At 49.8% G+C, this 19,559-nt stretch overlaps 9 protein-coding genes and 1 non-coding gene across 10 annotated transcripts; 4 read left to right on the plus strand and 6 right to left on the minus strand.

Annotated features, from left to right (window-relative positions):
• Nucleotides 1-71: 71 nt before the first annotated feature.
• On the plus strand, nucleotides 72-2,400 carry POJ06DRAFT_275709 (Clathrin/coatomer adaptor, adaptin-like protein; the record flags this gene model as incomplete). Its single annotated transcript, XM_056189659.1, has 6 exons — nucleotides 72-230; nucleotides 297-384; nucleotides 441-454; nucleotides 508-551; nucleotides 605-894; nucleotides 951-2,400. Exons 1-6 carry the CDS (start codon nucleotides 215-217, stop codon nucleotides 2,398-2,400), a joined length of 1,902 nt encoding a protein of 633 aa, XP_056044099.1. The 5' UTR covers nucleotides 72-214.
• POJ06DRAFT_253324 (uncharacterized protein) lies at nucleotides 2,399-3,846 on the minus strand. The gene is made up of 2 exons (XM_056187622.1): nucleotides 3,599-3,846; nucleotides 2,399-3,355 (listed from the first exon to the last, which is right to left on the minus strand). The coding sequence occupies exon 2, from the start codon at nucleotides 3,344-3,346 to the stop codon at nucleotides 2,519-2,521; it is 828 nt and encodes a 275-aa protein (XP_056044100.1). The 5' UTR covers nucleotides 3,347-3,355; nucleotides 3,599-3,846; the 3' UTR covers nucleotides 2,399-2,518.
• Nucleotides 3,847-4,135: 289 nt separating this feature from the next.
• POJ06DRAFT_253332 (uncharacterized protein) lies at nucleotides 4,136-5,949 on the minus strand. The gene is made up of 2 exons (XM_056187623.1): nucleotides 5,812-5,949; nucleotides 4,136-5,751 (listed from the first exon to the last, which is right to left on the minus strand). Exons 1-2 carry the CDS (start codon nucleotides 5,873-5,875, stop codon nucleotides 4,394-4,396), a joined length of 1,422 nt encoding a protein of 473 aa, XP_056044101.1. The 5' UTR covers nucleotides 5,876-5,949; the 3' UTR covers nucleotides 4,136-4,393.
• A 904-nt stretch (nucleotides 5,950-6,853) lies between these two features.
• On the minus strand, nucleotides 6,854-7,546 carry POJ06DRAFT_275712 (uncharacterized protein). Its single transcript, XM_056189660.1, has 2 exons — nucleotides 7,294-7,546; nucleotides 6,854-7,228 (listed from the first exon to the last, which is right to left on the minus strand). The coding sequence occupies exons 1-2, from the start codon at nucleotides 7,433-7,435 to the stop codon at nucleotides 7,137-7,139; spliced, it is 234 nt and encodes a 77-aa protein (XP_056044102.1). The 5' UTR covers nucleotides 7,436-7,546; the 3' UTR covers nucleotides 6,854-7,136.
• An 800-nt stretch (nucleotides 7,547-8,346) lies between these two features.
• Nucleotides 8,347-10,158, minus strand: POJ06DRAFT_196544 (putative zinc finger in N-recognin-domain-containing protein; the record flags this gene model as incomplete). The annotated part of the gene is made up of 4 exons (XM_056185032.1): nucleotides 8,347-8,537; nucleotides 8,598-9,685; nucleotides 9,739-10,035; nucleotides 10,085-10,158. The coding sequence occupies 4 exons, from the start codon at nucleotides 10,156-10,158 to the stop codon at nucleotides 8,347-8,349; spliced, it is 1,650 nt and encodes a 549-aa protein (XP_056044103.1).
• A 245-nt stretch (nucleotides 10,159-10,403) lies between these two features.
• Nucleotides 10,404-13,361, plus strand: POJ06DRAFT_275714 (MCM2/3/5 family-domain-containing protein). Its single transcript, XM_056189661.1, has 3 exons — nucleotides 10,404-10,722; nucleotides 10,776-10,948; nucleotides 11,002-13,361. Exons 1-3 carry the CDS (start codon nucleotides 10,502-10,504, stop codon nucleotides 13,179-13,181), a joined length of 2,574 nt encoding a protein of 857 aa, XP_056044104.1. The 5' UTR covers nucleotides 10,404-10,501; the 3' UTR covers nucleotides 13,182-13,361.
• Nucleotides 13,362-14,915, minus strand: POJ06DRAFT_253339 (Maf1 regulator-domain-containing protein). Its single transcript, XM_056187624.1, has 3 exons — nucleotides 14,775-14,915; nucleotides 14,118-14,642; nucleotides 13,362-14,065 (listed from the first exon to the last, which is right to left on the minus strand). The coding sequence occupies exons 1-3, from the start codon at nucleotides 14,778-14,780 to the stop codon at nucleotides 13,808-13,810; spliced, it is 789 nt and encodes a 262-aa protein (XP_056044105.1). The 5' UTR covers nucleotides 14,781-14,915; the 3' UTR covers nucleotides 13,362-13,807.
• Nucleotides 14,916-15,210: 295 nt separating this feature from the next.
• On the plus strand, nucleotides 15,211-15,841 carry POJ06DRAFT_109345 (uncharacterized protein). The gene is made up of 3 exons (XM_056184033.1): nucleotides 15,211-15,530; nucleotides 15,582-15,686; nucleotides 15,741-15,841. The coding sequence occupies exons 1-3, from the start codon at nucleotides 15,291-15,293 to the stop codon at nucleotides 15,753-15,755; spliced, it is 360 nt and encodes a 119-aa protein (XP_056044106.1). The 5' UTR covers nucleotides 15,211-15,290; the 3' UTR covers nucleotides 15,756-15,841.
• On the minus strand, nucleotides 15,810-18,482 carry POJ06DRAFT_109334 (ferric reductase NAD binding domain-containing protein). The gene is made up of 4 exons (XM_056184032.1): nucleotides 17,795-18,482; nucleotides 17,270-17,735; nucleotides 17,098-17,217; nucleotides 15,810-17,048 (listed from the first exon to the last, which is right to left on the minus strand). Exons 1-4 carry the CDS (start codon nucleotides 18,235-18,237, stop codon nucleotides 15,927-15,929), a joined length of 2,151 nt encoding a protein of 716 aa, XP_056044107.1. The 5' UTR covers nucleotides 18,238-18,482; the 3' UTR covers nucleotides 15,810-15,926.
• A 1,003-nt stretch (nucleotides 18,483-19,485) lies between these two features.
• Nucleotides 19,486-19,559, plus strand: POJ06DRAFT_t44. Its single transcript has one exon. It is a non-coding gene; the product is annotated as a tRNA-Ala (tRNA).

Here is a 19,559-nt window from a genome sequence, read left to right on the forward strand (position 1 = left end):
CCTAACCCACATCGACCAACGTGCGCCTGCAAGTTTACGGCAGTCTGCAGTGATTCCATAGTCGTACCTCTTGTAACTCCGCAGCAAACCTAGTGTTCGGCAGGCGCGGTGCAGGTCGTGTAATCTACTCATTCGGGGATAGGAGGTATCTAAGTTGTCGGGTCGGGTGTTCATATAGTGAAGGTTGTTCGGCGCGCTATATAATACAATTCAAATGTCGTCTATGAGAGGTATGTCCGCTATCTTCAATCAACTCACATCCAATTGAGCGATATTGACGGTGCTAATACATGTAGGTCTTGTGCAATTTATCGCCGACTTACGGAACGCGCGTGCAAGGGAATTAGAAGAAAAGAGGATAAATAAGGAGTTGGCTAATATCCGGTACGTACCGCATCAAACAAAAGTGTTAATCATTGTTTACTGACCGAGTTGCGCAGACAAAAGTTTAAAGGTTTGTAATATGCCTGTTTACAGGAGCCGAACTGGCTGCTGACGAAGGATCAGACTCGAATCTAAGCGGCTACCAAAAGAAGAAATACGTGTGCAAGGTGCCATTCCCTCACTGAGGCTATATTGTGCAGAGTGCTAACCAAAAACTTAGTTACTCTACATCTACATTCTCGGTTGGAACATCGAATTTGGCCACCTCGAAGCACTAAACCTCATCGCGTCCAGCAAATTCTCGGAGAAACAAATCGGTTATCTCGCCATCTCGCTGCTACTCAATGAAAACCACGACCTCATAAATTTAGTGCTAAACAGTATTCGGAAAGACTTGAATGACCCGAATGAATTGTTTAATTGTCTTGCGTTGCATGCGATTGCGAATGTAGGCGGCAAGGAGATGGCGGAATCGTTGAGTTCTGATGTCCATCGATTACTTGTTTCGCCGTATGTACCTGTTTAGAGGCTTTGTTTCGGGTTCGTTCCAATGCTAATAACCGCAGGGTATCGAAACCGTTCGTGAAGAAGAAAGCGGCACTGACGTTACTGCGGCTGTATCGCAAATACCAACACTCGGTCCACGAAGAGTGGGCCGACAGAATCGTGAGCATACTAAGCGATTCAGACCTCGGCGTCGTGACGTCTGTTGCTTCGCTCGTCATGGCGCTCGCCCAGGACAAGCCCGATGTGTACAAAAAATGCTACGGCCGGGCCGTGTTCAGGTTAAAAGCAATCTTGCTCGACCGTCAGATCCAGCCGGATTACTTGTACTACAAAGTCCCGAATCCGTGGCTGCAAGTCAAACTACTGCGGCTTTTGCAATACTACCCGGCGTCGGACGACCCCGACGCGGTAGCCGGACTCGTCGACGTGTTGCAATTCATTCTCGAGACCGCTGCCGAGCCGTCGCGCAACGTGCAGCAGTCGAACGCGCAAAACGCGGTCCTGTTCGAAGCGATCAATCTCGCGATCCACATCGACGTGAGCGCCAGCTTGATGGACAGGATCGTGAGCAAGCTCGGCGTGTTTATTTCGTCGCGCGAGACGAACTTGCGGTATCTGGGATTGGACGCCATGGCGCACCTGGCCGCGCGTACGGTCGACTTGAGCCCCATTCGCGCCCACCAGACGACGATTCTGAACTCGCTCCGGGACAGGGACATTTCGGTCCGCCGCAAAGGCCTGGACTTGCTGTACAGCATGTGCGGATCCCAAAACGCAGCCACGATCGTGGCCGAACTGCTCAAGTATCTCGAGGTCGCCGATTACGCGATTCGGGAGGACATGGTCATCAAGCTCGCGATCCTTACCGAAAAGCACGCGACCGAGTACAAGTGGTACATTGATACTATTCTCAAGCTGATCTCGGTCGCCGGCGACTACGTGTCGGACGAAGTATGGCAGCGGGCAGTGCAGATCGTGATTAACAACGAGGACCTGCAGCCGTATGCCGCACATACGTTGTTGCAGTACCTCAAGGGCCCGACGTATTATGAGGCGATGGTCAAGATTGGCGGCTACGTGCTCGGCGAGTTTGGCCACCTGATTGCCGACACCCAGGGATGCACGCCGATCGAGCAGTTCCTGGCCCTGCAAGACAAGTTCCCGTCGTGCTCGGCGTTCACGAAAGCGCTGTTGCTGTCGACGTACATCAAGTTTGTCAACTTGTTTCCCGAAATCAAGCCCCAGCTAGTGCACGTCTTTCAGGCCTACTCGCGCAGTCTGGACTCGGAACTGCAGCAGCGCGCGTGCGAGTATTTGATTCTCGCGACCCTGCCGTCGGATGACCTGCTGAGGACCTTGTGCGATGAGATGCCGCCGTTCCCGGAACGCACGTCCGCACTGCTGTCCAAGATTCATGAGAAGCAAGGCAGAGGCGAGGATCGCCGGACATGGTTTATTGGCGGAAAGACAGGCGCTGCTGATACCGAGGCTTTGATCGAGGGGTTTTGATCCAATGATTACAGATTAGATATTATGAATGCCAGACTATGCTTAAAAAAAACGCCCATATATGCCATGCCCCTAAAACACCAAATTCCCACCCACTGTCCGGTTTTTTTTTTTGATTCTATGAGCTCTTTTTCGGCGGCCGCGCGCCAAAAATATTACTGCCGACGCGAACGTTAGTCGATCCCTGCTTGATCGCGTCCTCAAAGTCGTCGGACATGCCCATGCTGAGCTCGAGCCCATCCACGCCGACCTCGGCCTCGACCAGCCGCTTGGTCTCCATGAGAGCCGCGAAATCGGGGTTCTGTTCGCCGTCGGCGGCAGCACGCGATCGTGCTATCGACCCGATCGTCATGAGCCCAAGCAGTTTCAACCGGGGACACTGGCCAACAATGTACCGGGCAACCTCAACCGTGTCCTTTCCCGGCGCGGCACCGCTCTTGGACTCCTCGCCGGACGTGTTGACCTGGATAAACACGTTCAGCATGTCCCATTCGTCGCTCCTGGCGTCGTTCAACTTGCGCGCCTTCTTCACGGCGTCGACGGTCTCGACAGCGAACAAGTTCGGGATCGAAGCTAACGTCGCGCACTTGTTGGACTGCAGCGAGCCAATAAAGTGCCAGTGAATGTCACTCGGCAGCTGGGCCGCTTTGTCGACAAGTTCCTGCACGTAGTTCTCGCCGAAATGCCGCTGGTCCGCGGCCGTGTACAGAGCCAGCACGTCCGACGCTGGTTTCAGCTTCGACACGGCCACGAGCCGCGGGACTGGCGCGGTCGACGACTGCGTGACGGCGGCAATCCGAGCCGTCACGGACGACAGCGCGTTCGTGAGCGTTAGCACGCGGTCGGGAGTCGCGGGCGCGGCGGCCGCGACCGGGCTTGCCATGCTTGCTAATAAACGTATGTATTTTGTGCGCGCGGTTCGTCGGACACTGTCAGCGGGCGGCATTCATCGACCCTATTTAAAATTTCGTCAGTTCGGTCTTCTCATCTGCCATGCTCAGATACGCAGACAGCGAAAACGCGTGAGGACCGGCAAACATGGATGATTCAGAAGCACTTTTTTCGAATATTGAGGTGTAATCATAATATTTTCATGATTAGCATGGAAAAAGCAGTTTTGGATTCATCAGACGACGGGAATTCCAAAAGATGCGTCCTCACGCGTCGTGAATGTAGGGAAAGTAGCAAGTATACTTACAATCTACGCCCGTGCTGATAATGTGGAAGAAGGCGGGACCTACAATTCAATCGTTAATACCGCATTGTAATAGGCATGAAGAAATAAATAACCAGATGGAAATAAGGTGATCAGTTATGGAAACATGTCCGCATTGTATAACTTGGAATTTGATAGTACTTTAAACATCATGCTCGCCACTAACGATGGTGAAATTTTTTTTTCTTACATACGTAACAGACTCCGCCAAAAAAAAAAAAAAGGCCGCTCCTAGTGAACAGATAATTAGCATTCGATCACGGTAAAACAAGCGACAGGCTAAACAAGATCAATTTTTGAACATTCGAGTGGCCAAGGTCAGATATTCCGTGTGTTTGGCTTGGAGTCGAATCATCAAAAGTTACCGGGTTAATGGACTTTATTATGATTGGGGCGACAAAGGTTCATCACGTTGGTCACTGTTCATGTATTGATCTTATCCGTGCGATGTAAATGCAAACTTACCTGCTGGTTGGAACGGGTGTTGGTTGAGGGGGGAGGGATCAATAGAACGGGGGGGTGAAAAAATGTTTTTGTATTTTAACCCGTGGGCGCCCACCAAACGGCGTGACAAGTTTGGCAGCGAACCCTGGCCGCGAACCCTGAACTCGTTATCGACGTAAATGAAACGTAATTACTGGACGATCGCAGCAATGTTTCTATCATAATATACACATAAAGTACATAATGTGTTACAAAACTCCATGCGACCAATAACCAAACCATGCCCGTTTTAAGTAACCCAAAAACATACAAACTATATATACAAACATTACATTACATCGCCTTAATGCGCTCGAGTTCGGCTGGGGGGATATCTGTGTCCGTCAAATCGACACCGACCAGGTTGTCTGCGCCCCGCGCTTCGATAGCTTTCGACAGTATCGCCCATTCGGAATTTTTCCGTCTAATGCCTGACAAATCCACCTTCTCGAGACTTTTGTTCATAGCGATCAAATAACAGACCGATTTCCAGCCTGCAGCATTCAGCTTCGTATTAGCCAGGGTCAGAAATTCAAGGGATTTCGACGAGACGAGGGATGCCATTAGTGGCTTGACCATGTCGTCGGCCAGCGCGACATTGTCCATGTGAAAGTTCTCGACCGGGACACAGGCGAGAAAGTCGGCGAGGGCTTGAACTTGTGCGTATGCGGGAGGGTCGCGGCCATCAGCCGACAGCCGGACGGATTCGACCGACTCGGTGTGACCTCTGATCTGGTCGTAATAGAGATCGAGCGGACGTAGCTCTCGCAACTTGCAGCATCGGACATAGACGGAGCCGAGATCAGGAGCGGCCGAGACCGATGATTCACTGGTCTCATCCGAGCTCGAATTCGAACTCGAACTCGAAGTAGACGCCACGCTCGGCCGACGGTCCGAGTCGCTGGATTGCGACGACGCAGCAGACGACTGACAGCCATTGCCCGGTTCGTCGACAGTGGCGAGCGACGCGCTACGGATGGTCGACATGACTCCTTTGGGAATTTCAACTGGTCCATCGAGGAACAAAATCGCCTTGTCAGGGACACATGGCTTCGCGACGCACCTGCTACCGTCAAGACCGGCGACGGCTGCTTTGGCGTCGAGCGAGGTAGGAGACGAGCCCGAGCGACTATTGACGGCGGCCGCGATGGCCTGACGCTTCCGCTCGAGCACGGCTTCTTGATGCTTTATTGCCCTGCGAATCTGGATGTACAGAGGCTCCTTACTTATAGTTTCATCGTCGATTTCGTCGACTCTGAAGGCGACGCGCTTCATTTTCATGCATCGCAATTCATTCACAGGACAGACAGGTCTGCTGGTGTTTTTGTTGAACACGACCCGGCGACACTCTGAAGACGGCCCGTGGCTGCGAGAAGAAGACGACATGCGACGCAAACTGGAGAAGAACCCGGGCTTGGGCTCCACGGGCTCGACTGGGGAGACCTGAGGCGAGACTAGTGTCGAGGCCGACTCAGTCTCAGGCTCGTGCTTGTCGACAGAATTACGGCGTGAGTTGGCCAGCTGACCCACTGCCGACTCAGTAGCTGGCGTCGACGAGTGGGTCGAGAACTTGTGAGAGATGTTGTGGATCCAGGACAATCGGCGGGTAGGTGCGGACGGTTGTGGGCGAGGCGACGCGGGTTTCTCTGGCTCTGCAGGAATCGATCATGTTAGTCGTGCGGCTTAAGCGCTGCTAACAACGATAAACGTACGGTCGGAGATCATGTAGGAGGACTGCCATAGCTGGGACGGCTGAGAGTGGAGAGTAGAGGACATTTGGTATGATTGGGAAGGAAGGCGGATAGAAGGGCATGAGAATGGCAGGCGGCGGCATGTTATTTATGGCGACGGGGTCGTGTGTCGCAAGCGAGAGCGGGCGAGTGGAATTCGAAGCACCAAAAACCTTCAGCGCGCACAATAGGCGGCGGGGACGGGGGGCTTAGGGCTAGGGCATCATGATGTCAGTTGCGGCCACGGCAGCGCAGCGGCTGATCAGCTCACTCACTGCGAGCCACCGATCAATCCACCAGCTGGCCAAGCAATTGCCTTATTGTTCTTCCACAATCTGCATACTCTCGTCAACCGCCTTTGACGACGCCACTACTGTTTGTTACGAAGTGCCACAACTGCATACAGATGTATCCAGTGCCGCTGCTGTTTGTCCGCCTCTGGCCCGGCCTCGCTGCAAAAAAGTGCGGGGGAGAGGGCCCGCTGTCGGGCAAATGCACGTGACGGTTGAGTCCGATCAGCGGATTCCTGGTCACAGATCACGCGCAGATATCTGGCGGATCACGCCAGGGCAAGTTCTGCGGCTGCGCCCAAATACGGTTTGTCGCGATTGCTATGGGATGATTGGATTATGATATGCCCGCGTGTGTGATAATAATTGTTTATCACCACATCACGGCGTATCGTCCCGGTGCTTATCGCTGTCACTGTTCGCGTCCGGCGGCCCTGACCGATATATGTAATATGTTAGCCCGTAATTTCGTCTTAGACGACCGTGCGTGCGTCTTCGCCTCTATAAATTCTGTCTGCTCGAATGAAAATATTGCATGCTAGTCTATAGTTTGTTGCCTACGATAATGTGCTAGCGCCGCGACCTGCAACCGATGAGCGCCACAGATGGCTGGCTCGCACAACGCCGGCCAACTACACTAGACTGCGCTGTGCAGCAATGCGCACGCCTCTTAATAGATCTCGTCACAATAGTCAACCACTCACTACTATCACCCATGCCAACGGTGATCGGCAACGGTGCGAAACGTGGGATGTCGTAACCTCATGGATTATTTATTGTACAGATAATTAAATGCAACACACGCGCCACCCAAAACAAATGCATCAAACACGATAGTATATCCCAAACAAAATTTGCTGTCCCCTATTGATCCCGAACCCATCCTACAGTGTGTATGTATATATAACAGAACTATTATCACAAAGTGATCATAATAGTGATGCGCCAAAGGCTAGCCGGACGATATGACATTTGCTAGCGACCGGCCGTAATGTGATTCACGTCGGCGGCGGAGAATTACTTCATGTTTGTGAAATCGACCTCGCCGTCCCGGAGACTGTTCTCCGTCTCCGCGCGGGAGCAAGTGCATTCATGCGCACGTCGCTTGCCTGGACGACAACCGTTAGCTCGCGCGACCCCTTGACGATGCAACATCCCAAAGAATCAGACTTACCGCATGAGCAGGTAGCGCCGTCGACCGTGTTCTCGGTAGCCGCCTTGGAGCAGACACATTCCCTTGCTGGTCGCGCCCCGCACGAGCATCGTGCCTCCTGAGCACAAACGCAAACACCGTTGGATTTTCCGCAGCAAGCCATTGTGACTGTAATACAAGTAATGAAGTTGAATAAGGCGGGAAGTCGAGATCTTGCGTTGACGATATTGAACGAAGCAATAGATTGGGGCGGGCGAGCAACTTTATAGAACAAATGGCATCGAGATATGGGGCGGAAGTCGGCGTGGCGTGGTGGCTGGTGCTTACTATTATGAGCCCCCTCATTGGCTCCAACTACTATGTGGCGCGGGCAAGCCAATCATGGCGAGAGTAATTACACGTAATCAAAGCCACGCCAACCAACCACAGCACAGCTAATTCCGCCCAAAGTTTGCAAAACTAGCTGCGGCTCGACCAATCCACCACCATTCGCAGACACTGCTTTGTTATCTGATCTCGATAATCACCGCTTCTGTGATTGGTGCCAGCGACTGCTCATGTATGCTATCATACCGAATGGTTAACGGCTTGCATAATATCGAGACATGCTCCGTTAATCCAATTTCAGATATCCCGCATGTCTTATCTATCCGTTGACGGTTTGTTGGCTGTGCGTCCGAGTTTATAAATTGATCATCGTGAATAATATAACGGACCTACTCAAAACGGGAATAGTGAGCCTACGCATATTCATTAAACACGGTGCGGATCCTAGGTACGACCGGCCGTATCCAAACTGTCAGATAAAATTGACAAACCGCATCGGTTTCGGAATGGCACGATTACTTGTGGACATGATCTGATAACAAGCCAGTGGCCATCGCCGCCTCCTGAAAATTATCAGATCTTAGTGACGAATCGTGCCACAATGACACGCAAAATCATTTGCATTCGTTTTAAATCCGTAATACACCTCTTACCCCCAGCAAAGGAACAGCGCGCCAGCACAAAACCAAAGCAAACCAATGCAGATATCAATAGACTACTATACAATATCATGTCGTCCATTCTCTCTCATTTATTCTTGATATCGTCGAAAAATGTCTTGACGTCCTGCTCAGACACTATCTTGCCCTGCTCAGCAAACGGCTTCAAGAACGACGCGAGCTTAGTCTTGACCTTGTTGTACGCGTATAGACCTTCCATGGCGCTGATATGGGGCATTGAATTCAGTGCACGCGTTCCCGCTTCTAAGAGTGAGGATGCTGGTAGCATGCAGTTAGCGATTTCCTCGTGCACTACAGACAGATGAAGAACGGACTTACTTTCGTCTTCGTCTTGCGGGGGCTCATATGTGATTTCCTCGTCTTTCAACATCGGAAACCGATCCAGAAATTTTAAACATTCTGCGCACCGGCAAATGTTCTGACGCCATCCCTCAACTAGGAATAACGAGAATACTTCAGCTGCTGGAATCCCCGTCGGCATCTTGCACGTCGGATGCTCATCTACGGACGATGCCGTGGTGGATGTGCTGGATATATGCGACGACGTAGACGAAGTCGATGACAACGAACCAACTAAAGAGTCGTCACGCACGTCGGAATCGTGGTCCAGGTCAACTCGTTTGGCATTCTGCGCTATCGCCTCCGAATCCTCCAAGACTCTCTTCAGTCCATTTAATTCACGGACATGTGCAGCCGTGCTAGCATCACCGTGCTTCGTTCGCAATACTGCTTCCATCGCGACACCATTCCATCCCGCCCATCGCCCAAGGAACTTCCGATGCTTCTCTACACATTTCCAGCAAATAAACGCCTCAAACAGACTCTCGTCCGGGAACCCAGGAGGCGGAACGTGGTCTTCGCCATCTTCCTCGTCATCGGAAGCGGACCCACGGACCTCACCCGTGAGTTCCGGCAGCAAGTTAATTCCCGTTGGATGGCCCTTTGGCGACGAAGGTTCTTTCGTCTTGGTTGACGGCGACGAGGACGTGTTGAATTCAGAGTAATCGATAGGGTACAGCTTGACGCCAGTCGGGTGCCCGGACGGCGACTTCGGCTCTGTCTTGTTCGGCACGTCGTCTCCTATTTCTGAACTATCAATCTCCGTCGTATCAATAGCGTCGATCACGACTTTGGTTGGATGGCCCTTTGGAGACGGCGGCATCTTGTTTGCGCGTTCTGGCGATATATGCAATAGATCTGCGCCGGTAGGATGTCCCCGCGGTGCCTTTGGCAGCTTCGGAGTTGATTCAACAGGAGGGAATGGGAGACCCAAAATGCACTCCTCGTGATACCAATCTTCGTTGCAAACGTCGCCTAGCAAGCACTGATACATTGTCCCTTTTTCCGTCTCTGGGTTGTATTTCGAGTTGCAAGAACAGAAGCGGCCCTCAAAGTTGTGATCATATCTACCATCGCTTAGCTTCATTTACATGATCGTGCCAAATTGTCTTGCTCATACCTGTTGCTACTTGACGGGATATCCAACTCATTGAAATTCTTCCGTAAATTGCATCCGCCAAAGGCACTCATCCGGGTAGTTCCACAATCACACGTGAAATTCCGCTTGTTGAACAACTCTACCAGATCATGATCCGAGTGGCACTGTATGCTGCACGAGTAACATACCCCGGCAGCCTTACTGCCTTTTGACTTCTCGTTACAGGTGAGGCACGCGTACACAGGCTGACGCAGCGCGCCGTCGAAATAGGTGCAATGTGTTGGATCGTACGGCAGCGCGTCACGCGCGTCGTGTTCCCTGCAGGAGCGTTAGTGTGCGAATCCCGATGATCTTAGAGACTTCTTACAGTTGTTGCTGCGTCTCGATATAATCCAACGCCGTGATGGATTCTGGGCTCCCTGCAGACTCTGACACTGACATTGCGCTGTGATTGATGCCAAATTAATGGAAGGCGACGGATTTCCTGGTCGCTAGATGTCGCGTCTATCGAAGGTGCGAAGTCGCGAGCAATAAGCGTTCCACGAGGTGACACAAGTCACCCTACTCTAATGCGGATGACACCGGCGCGCACTAACTGACGCGTCAAATTGGGAACGCGCGACGCGTCGTAAATTGGATTTTAGTGCGTGAACGCCGCAACTAATTAACCCCCTGCCTTCGCATGACCTCGATAATTCACCCAACTCAGCCAAACCTAGTCACTCATCGACTTTTACACAGAGAATTAATTATTCCAGTATTTTATTACAGTAGTGAGAGGTAAATGTCGTCAAGGAAAAGACAAGCGACGAACGGCTCAGATTCGGGGGACGACAATCTGCCATCGGCTCCACCATCGTCGCTCCCACCGTCGTCACCCCCTCCACTACCATTTGAAGACGAGTTAGATGACAATGAACTCGATAGGGACGATTTAATTGACGATCTAGATGAGCAGGCCGAGGAGGAAAATGGTATCGACTTATTCGGCGACAACTTAGAGCGGTAAAAACAGGATGTGCCATGGCTAAAAGTATGAAATGCTAAGATGTGACTAGTGATTACGCGAATCTTGATCAGAATAATACCTATAATCTCGGGGCTCGCGATATTGATGATGACGATTATGAGGATATGGAGATCGATGATCGACGTCAGATTGATGAACTGCTCAATCGTCGTGACAGGGTGCTGCGGCAACGCCGTGGGCTTCCGGATGCATTTTTGGATGGTAGGCCGATTTCACTTGATGAATGAAGCGACGACGCTAATGCATGTACGTAGATGATGATATGGACCTCGAACTTCCAACCCATCGTCGTCGACGAAATGCGTACGATGAGGATCCAGACTTGTCGGACGAGGACCCGTTGATGGAAGAAATCTCCCTCAATGCACTCATGGACGTGAAGGCACCTTCTATTGCAGAATGGGTTACCCAACCAGCTGTGCACCGTTCGATCGGCCGCGAATTTAAGAACTTCCTATTTGAATACATCGACGAGAACGGCCGGTCCGTCTACGGTGCTCGCATTCGAACTCTCGGTGAAATCAACAGCGAGTCTCTCGAAGTCAGCTACAAGCACCTCCTCGAAGCCAAGTCCGTGCTCGCACGATTTGTCCTTTTTGCTCCGGCTGAAATGTTGAAGATTTTCGATGTCGTCGCAATGGAAGTCACAGAACTACATTATCCGGATTATTCCCGGATTCACCTCGAGATCCATGTTCGCATTTCTGACGTACCCAACGTACGCCCGCTGCGGGAGTTGCGCGAGGTGCATTTGAATAATTTGGTGTGCGTTACTGGGGTCGTGACTAGACGCACGGGTGTCTTCCCTCAGTTAAAGTACGTCAAGTTCAATTGTACGAAGTGTAACGTCGTGCTCGGCCCGTTTTTCCAGGAGTCGGACACCGAAGTGAAGGTATCGTTCTGCCACAACTGCCAGGCAAAGTCCGGGTTTACTATCAACACCGAAAAAACCGTCTACAGAAACTATCAGAAGATCACTTTGCAGGAATCCCCGGGTACGGTTCCTGCTGGCCGTCTTCCGCGACACCGAGAGGTAATTTTGTTGTGGGATCTGATCGACAGCGCGAAACCGGGTGAAGAGGTCGAGGTTACTGGTATTTACAAGAACTCTTATGACGGCCAGCTCAACGCAAAGAATGGTTTCCCTGTCTTTGCAACGATTATCGAGGCAAACCTTGTTCAACGTCGTGACTCTCGTGGCGACGGTAAGGGATGGACTGAGGAGGACGAGAGATTAATCAGACAACTCTCAAAACAGCCAAATATCGCGGACAAGATAATTGCATCGATTGCGCCTAGTATATACGGCCACGAAGACATCAAAACTGCCATTGCGTGCTCGCTATTTGGGGGTGTTGCGAAGGACATTAATGGCAAGCACTCTATCCGCGGTGACATCAACGTCCTTCTACTCGGTGACCCAGGCACTGCAAAGTCCCAGTTCCTGAAATATGCTGAGAAGACCGCTCATCGTGCGGTCTTTGCTACTGGCCAAGGTGCATCCGCAGTCGGTCTCACGGCCTCGGTCCGCCGAGACCCGATCACCAACGAATGGACTCTCGAAGGCGGTGCGTTGGTGTTGGCAGACAAGGGCGTTTGCTTAATCGACGAGTTCGACAAGATGAATGACCAAGACCGGACCTCAATCCACGAGGCAATGGAGCAACAAAGCATTTCGATTTCCAAAGCGGGTATCGTCACCACTCTGCAGGCGCGCTGCGCAATTATGGCCGCAGCGAATCCCAACGGCGGAAGATACAACTCGACCGTCCCGTTTGCGCAGAATGTGAACTTGACCGAGCCCATTTTGTCGCGATTTGACATTCTGTGTGTTGTGCGGGATCTGGTGGACCCGGATACGGATGCCCGGCTGGCCAAGTTCGTTATTGAGTCGCATGGGCGGTCGCATCCTGGCAACGAGGAAGAGGACGAGGAGGATGCTAATGAAGTTTTGGAGAACGCGCCATTGCAGTCTCAGAACGATAGCTCGAATGCCGGAGAGTCGGATGCATTCAATTCGTCACCACGGGAGCCAATCGCACCTATATCACAGGATCTGCTCGCAAAGTACATTCACTACGCCAAGGATCGAGTTAGACCAAAACTGCATCATATGGACAAAGACAAGATTTCGAAACTCTACGCAGACATGCGCCGCGAAAGTTTGGCCACGGGTAGCTACCCAATCACGGTTCGTCATCTCGAGTCTATACTCCGGTTATCAGAGTCGTTCGCAAAGATGAGGTTGTCAGAGTACGTCTCTGCATACGACATTGATCGCGCGATTAGAGTCACAATACAGTCGTTTGTTGGCGCACAGAAAGTCAGTGCGAAGAAGAGTCTCCAGAGAAGCTTTATGAAGTATATTTTGCCTTCTGGCGCTAGCGGGAGTCGCCGCGGAAACACGGCTACGGGCGACGAATTCGATGAATAGTAGATGTGGTTCTAGACTTGCGGTGTTATAGATGGGCGAATTGTATTAACGGTCGAATTGTGAAACTATGTATCATGTATATTTGTGCTAAATTTGTGAATTTACGGTTCGGGAGTAGTTAGCGCTATATTGACCGGTTTAACGTTCTGTCTGTCTGTCGTCTTTGCTATATTAATATAAAATCGCATTACGAAGAACAAATCCTAGAATACATAACTAAAGTCGAATGGGCCAACGACTAATAGCATTAAACTAACGAACGAAAAACAAATAACGCTGCGTTGCTCCCTAGTCTCCATACCAATCCAAAACCTGTCAATAACCACCATTTGTACCGATATACACCATTGTTACCACCTGTTACACTATATATCAAACAAAACAAATGCGAGAAAATAATACATGTCCAGAAAAAATGTCTAGCGCCATAATTAAAACAAACGACGAAAAGGCTACGTTGATGGCAAACCAGCAGCCGCAAACTTATGCGCGACGTGATATAACCCGTTTGCCTACGTCAACTTATTGCCACAATACCCGTAATAGCAAACACCAGAGGAAACTAAGAAGCAAAAGGGTTTGTGCTAAAAATACATAGGGTAGCTGATGTGCAAAACTATTATAGTTCACTCGTCCATCTCCAAATCGCCGACAATCTCCTCCTCGGACTCGTAATCTTCCATTTCATCGGAAATATTTCCATTCTCATGCCGCGAATTACGTCTCGATGATTGCAAGTGGTACGAGTGCCGAGTTCCCTTCAAGAACAAGTATGCGACTCGTTTGCGACGCTTGTTGAAAAAGAACCACATCATAGACCATATTGTTCCGGGCTCATCCGCCAGAAACGACGGCGACGGCGTATGACTATAGATGACGCAATCCTAGGTCCCTGCTCAGTTCGAGTCTCTTTTGGTCTGTCCAATATGTACATACCTTCAAGTCAATATGGCTGTCCACTATTTCCCACAATCTCGGGGGAACTGGCATACCCACTCCAAACAGAGTATTATTAAACGCATTAACAACCTGGTTAGCACTCCGCTCCCGCTTAAAGTCAACAGGCCGTAAAGACGAGAAATCATGATCTGGGTGACTCGCGTTCAAAACAGCGATAAGGTACGCGAAGGTTCGTCGGGACGAAACTTGGTCGAGAGGACCGAACGGGGATGATCCCAGAGATGACCCAGCTAAAAGGGACGACGATAGGGTGTTTTCGGACGACCTTGAGAGCATTCCGCGTTCTGTAGGAGGAGAGAAGGATGGCGGACTAAGAGATGATGACAGCATGAGATTGTCTTGGTACATGGAATTTAGTTGCTTGTCGATGGACTTGTATAGCTTCTTATCGCCTCCCGCAGCCTTGGTAGTGTACAGATCGCAGCCGCCAACAACCTTGCAATCAGGTGTATCAAACTCCAGAGCGGAATTAATTAATTCCAGGTCCTGTATTTCCACGAACTAACACTACGTTAGTGGCGATTCTGCGACATCATAAGCGTGAATGAAGCATCCGAGTTGGATATCGGGAGCGTCATATCGACGAAACGGAAGTCACAACTACGCGAAGTAAGAATGAGGAGCAGAGCATACCTTCATAGTAACAATCGGACAACTTCGATTTCAGCGCGAGATGATAAAGGCTAGGATGGATGCTGCCGAATACAACTGGGACGCAACATTGATCTAGTGGGTGAGAACGAGCGGAGGCTGAGAGTCCAGCGCTGCCGAAGACGCGATGACCAAGAGCGGCGTGCAGCTGCCAATAGCAACTGCGCGCGGGCCATGCCAGAATCCGCTGGCGCTGTGGGCTAGGGTTTCCGCGAACAATCGCACCCAACGCGCAAAACTGCGGTTCTGTTACAGTTTGACGTTTCAATGTGGCATTCGTAAAAGTCAGTATTTCACGCACGTGGTCGTGGTCTATCGTTCAAAATCCGAACTTTAACAAGCTTGTGACTTTTCGATCGATCGACGAGGTCGGGCACTAGTAGCCAATCGTCCCACGCAGCCCCCGCTAGATGTGGTTCTTAACCAACCTCCCCCTGAACGAACTTCTACTCGTTCACAATCCCCTGATCCAAGCAGCCACTGCGGCGTCTACCATCCATGGCTGGCGACGCCTACGCTCATGTGCCAGGCGGTGGTCTCCGTCTGAAAGGCGGAAAAGTCGAGAAGAAAAAAAAGAAGACATCCCACAAAGACAAACAACCGACTGAGTCAGCCAGTTCAAGTTCGCATGATGCCCCTCAGAGTGATTCGACCACGACGGAACCCATTCAGTCAACCCCTCAAGTAGACAATAAGACCGAAGCGGAGCGCAAATTTGAAGAAATTCAGCGAAAGAGAGTAAGAATATCATTCTTAACGACGTGGGAGTCACGGCTGATTGAATTGCAGTTGGAGAAAATGCTAGAGAAGAAAGCGTCAAAGTCACACCGGGAGGAAGTTGAGGAGTACAACAAGTATCTTAGCGGACTCACCGACCACAACGACATGCCAAAGGTATGATTGATTGCATGATTACAATTCCGATTCATGAAGGCTAACAATTGCCAGATCGGACCCGGCTAAGTTAATCGCCATTACATGAATAACGGAACGCAGGTATGATTTTGGGTTGCTATGAACGCTTGTAATAGATTAATTGCATGAGATTTGGATATGAATGCATGTAGTCCAAGTCACTGTATGGTCAATATCATACGCCCCGTTATGTGTTCAGTTGTTCTAAACGTTGCTGCTCTATGCAAACGCATCCTCAAAGTAGTCAATTCTTTTCCCACCTGAGTCGTCCAAATTGGCAATGACAGCTGACCGCGCCTCGTCAACCATCCTGGCTGGCCCGCATGCAAACACTGCCAGGCTGTTTGAATCATGACTCATCGAGTCGCGAATAATACTTGATATACGGGGTCTATAATAATGGAAATGTACCGTTGAAGGAATGAATTTATCAAACAGCTGTCCAGACTTGCCGTTGCTGTCGCCGCAGTCGTCGAATAATGGTTCCTTGTAAAGTCTGTCATCATCATCGAAATCCATTTCAAAGATAGTCCTGCAATCTGAGAGCGTGCTCTTATCATCACTAGCTTCCTCAAATTGAACTATGTCCATTTTGTCTCTCGCGGCCTCCATTTCTCCTGACGTGACGAAAACGTGAACTTCAATAAAGTCATTTTCGGCAACATGTCTCAACTGAGAAGCAATCCAGCTCACGCTTTCTTTCTCTTTAACCGCCCAGACCAAGGCAACCTGCTGCTGTCGTCCTTTACGCTTAAGATGCAAGGCATACGAAATTACTGTCGTAATTCCTATACCACCTGCCAGAAGCAAGACAGATTCATATTTTTCGAGAGCGTGTGATATTCCATATGGTCCTTCCAGCCAAATTCGGGCTCGATGCGTATCCCGGTCAACGGCATATCCATGCAACCTGGCCGTGACACCCCGTCGGCGTTTAGCGATGAAGATGTACCGATTGTCACGTGCCTCAGCAGCACTGAACGGGTTTGATTGCCAAAAATTGAAACGCAAGATATAGAGGCACGCATATTGGCCCGGGCGATAGTTGAACGGGATGAGTGGTTTGATGATGATTTGGGTCGCGTCTGCGTTGGCGTGGATTTCCGCTCTGCCAGTAAGATTACCAGATAGAACACGAAGCAGACGAAGTAGGCGGTCGAAGGCATAAATCGCGACCGCACCATATAGAGGGTAGACGAACGCATAGCTGGAGAGATGTTGCCACAGTCCGACGAAGAAAATGATTGCCAATCCAAGATGCAGGGTGAGAAAGATCTCATACCAAAATTGCTGAAATACATAGAGCGCTTGTATCATAATCATGCAACTCGCAACTGCAGCCTTTGATTTGTTAGCAGTCCAGAGAGGACGAGAGCAATAAAATGCTCACCAATATTCCAAACACATTACTTCTGTGAAGAATGACCGCGTGGTATTCTGAATGGCCGCCAGAGTGCAAGAGATACGCTGAAATGGCAATAGTATGGATTATAGAGTCCAGGACTAGTATCTGTTTGCCAGTTAGTGTCAAGCATAAAGGAGAACAATTAGATTGACCGTACCCGCGCCGTCCAACGATGAAACAGCTTGTATGTATCATTCGACCACCCAGTCATTCGCGTGAGCAAAGAATTTCTGCCAGCAAATTGCAGTAGCGGAACCATTAGAGTGACCGCCATAATGCCAGACCTATTCGCTGCATATAATGCTGCTTGTGATGTCTCATCTATGACCGACGATGCCGCCTCAGTGACATTAAACTCTGCCACCAGAAATATGAGATTGAGTACAATGAAGATCGCGCATGAATATGCTTGCCACCGCAAAGGGATAGTGGTCAGTGGAATCCCACAGATCAACACCGGCTCCACATGCCTATATCCAAATAGCGCCGGTAGGATAACATGTTTCTGAATAGACGCAGAGAGCCTTCCCCGTTTCCCGAGTCGAGAATGACACATGCGATAGTAAAGTTTCGAACAACAACTGATCGCCATGAGTAGTGCCCAGTAAGCTGCCAGGATGGCTCTTTGTATAGTGTTAGCACACAAATTCCTGACTGCTCGATAACAGATGTTCAGACTGACCCAAAAATCTTGCTACTCCTTGAATTCCTGGCTTTTGCGTCCTGATACGCATGCCACGCCGAAAATTTCTCCCAAGAGATATTAACCGCCGTATCCAGTGAATCGTCTCTCGTCAGAGCTTCCTGCTCACTGACATTACTGTCCACTGCTGCAATGTATACATCGTCATAACTGGTGTTACTGCCGCAAGTGGGTAGCTTGCATATTTGTCTGAATGATTTCCAAGCAGCTAGCCGTTCTTTCACACTGCAATGTGCTATACATAATGTGTAGGATTCTGTGTATGCGAGGCTGGAGCAGCATGTTGTTTTGCTATCAAGCAGGCAGCCCTCGAGTTTGAACTGCCGAAGATAGGCCGTACATGTCCTTTCGCAAAGACTAGATGCAGCAAGTGTCGGAACTAAGAGCGCTGATATGACAATGAGTGAGCAATGTTCCCGCATTGTTCGTGTGAGCGCTCAAGTGGAGGTTCAGTTATAGATAAACAAGGAGCGATGTCTGTTGACAGAGATTTTGCCAGATCGTATGGTTCAGCTACTGAATTGCGTCCATCGACATCATTAGCTGCAGCCAGACAATGGTGATACAGCTCAGAGAAATGAGCAGAACTCTCTTGCATAATCTCTGCTGGCCAATACCGGCGCGCAAGTTTGCCGGTCAATGTCTGACGAGACAGGGGCCACGCTTGTATTTGGGGCTGCGCTAGGTCTAAGTTGCATCAAGAAAAGGGTAGCAGAGGCAACGGAGCTAATGACTTCTTGAAAGTCTATTAGCGTTAGTCCCGCGCTTATTTAGCTTAATGCCCCCGTAGCTCACGCATGAGCTTCTGGACAGGCTGACCGAGGCGCTCGTGTTCTTGCTTAGAACAGAGCTGATTCTCCCTAGTGCAAGCATCCAACGACTTAATACTTATTGAGACTGCGTGACAATGGCAATTTTGCCAGGATAATCCTGATTAAGCTGTCTGCTCTTTAACACATCTTGCATGCTGGTGAACGCCGATTCCTGTAATATTCGCCACTGTAGAGCACGATGAGTCTCAAGCCAGCGTTCCCGCAATAAATTCCAGACACTTTCGTTTGCCTTTATGCCTTAGGTCAGGACGATCAGACAGGAATTGGGATTGCTTGCCGATATTAGATTTTCGACTTTTTTGTTTGTTTGTAAGCCAGTGTATTTTACATGCTATTGATTTCGTGGTCGTGTAAATTACTATATCTTCGTTGTATTTCTATTCGTCAGTGCCGTCACAGTCTTGTATCGTTCAAAATAACTAAATAGCAAATACAAGATAGTCTGACACAGACGTGGATAGTTTTCCGGTAATTTTTAATCACGTTGGCGGTTATACTTCATATTCTATTGTCAAACTCGACTGGACGGCCACTGGATTATGGGAGATCTTGGGAGATCTCACGAACGCAGAAAATGAGGCAAAGCCCAGAGTCTATTACTACTCTCCGTACCTTCGTTCCTTTCATTCAGTAATGATCTTTGTATCACTTTATTAAAAATAATTACACCAAAATAAACAAATAATAATACAATAATAATAAAAATAAAAAAAGGAAAAAAACCATTCACAAAAACAAATTTCATGATGCCTTGATGAGAGGAGCAGGACGCGAACAATAAGTCAGGGCTAGGGTTTTAGCACTGCGTAGTCAGATTTTTGCTAGCTTGATTTTCAAGGGCATCTGGTGTAGTTGGTTATCACATCCGCTTAGCATGCGGGAGGTCCCCGGTTCGATTCCGGTGTTGTCCA

This window comes from Lipomyces tetrasporus, assembly GCF_029532465.1.
Source record: "Lipomyces tetrasporus strain NRRL Y-64009 chromosome Unknown POJ06scaffold_5, whole genome shotgun sequence".
Taxonomy (NCBI): domain Eukaryota; kingdom Fungi; phylum Ascomycota; class Lipomycetes; order Lipomycetales; family Lipomycetaceae; genus Lipomyces; species Lipomyces tetrasporus.

Bases quoted from the DNA above. Each gene is read 5' to 3' on its own strand.
- POJ06DRAFT_253324 (XM_056187622.1), bottom strand. From the start codon at position 3,346: ATGCCGCCCGCTGACAGTGTCCGACGAACCGCGCGCACAAAATACATA.
- POJ06DRAFT_253332 (XM_056187623.1), bottom strand. From the start codon at position 5,875: ATGTCCTCTACTCTCCACTCTCAGCCGTCCCAGCTATGGCAGTCCTCC. The intron at 5,752-5,811 runs GTACGTTTATCG...CGATTCCTGCAG, and splicing joins CTCCTACATGATCTCCGACC to AGCCAGAGAAACCCGCGTCG.
- POJ06DRAFT_275712 (XM_056189660.1), bottom strand. From the start codon at position 7,435: ATGGCTTGCTGCGGAAAATCCAACGGTGTTTGCGTTTGTGCTCAGGAG. The intron at 7,229-7,293 runs GTAAGTCTGATT...GTTGTCGTCCAG, and splicing joins CGGCGCTACCTGCTCATGCG to GCAAGCGACGTGCGCATGAA.
- POJ06DRAFT_275714 (XM_056189661.1), top strand. From the start codon at position 10,502: ATGTCGTCAAGGAAAAGACAAGCGACGAACGGCTCAGATTCGGGGGAC. The intron at 10,723-10,775 runs GTAAAAACAGGA...AGATGTGACTAG, and splicing joins TTCGGCGACAACTTAGAGCG to TGATTACGCGAATCTTGATC. The intron at 10,949-11,001 runs GTAGGCCGATTT...GCATGTACGTAG, and splicing joins TCCGGATGCATTTTTGGATG to ATGATGATATGGACCTCGAA.
- POJ06DRAFT_253339 (XM_056187624.1), bottom strand. The intron at 14,066-14,117 runs GTATGTACATAT...GCAGGGACCTAG, and splicing joins ACAGCCATATTGACTTGAAG to GATTGCGTCATCTATAGTCA.
- POJ06DRAFT_109345 (XM_056184033.1), top strand. From the start codon at position 15,291: ATGGCTGGCGACGCCTACGCTCATGTGCCAGGCGGTGGTCTCCGTCTG. The intron at 15,531-15,581 runs GTAAGAATATCA...ATTGAATTGCAG, and splicing joins AAGAAATTCAGCGAAAGAGA to TTGGAGAAAATGCTAGAGAA.
- POJ06DRAFT_109334 (XM_056184032.1), bottom strand. From the start codon at position 18,237: ATGCGGGAACATTGCTCACTCATTGTCATATCAGCGCTCTTAGTTCCG. The intron at 17,736-17,794 runs GTCAGTCTGAAC...CACTATACAAAG, and splicing joins AGGAGTAGCAAGATTTTTGG to AGCCATCCTGGCAGCTTACT. The intron at 17,218-17,269 runs GTACGGTCAATC...ACTGGCAAACAG, and splicing joins TTCATCGTTGGACGGCGCGG to ATACTAGTCCTGGACTCTAT.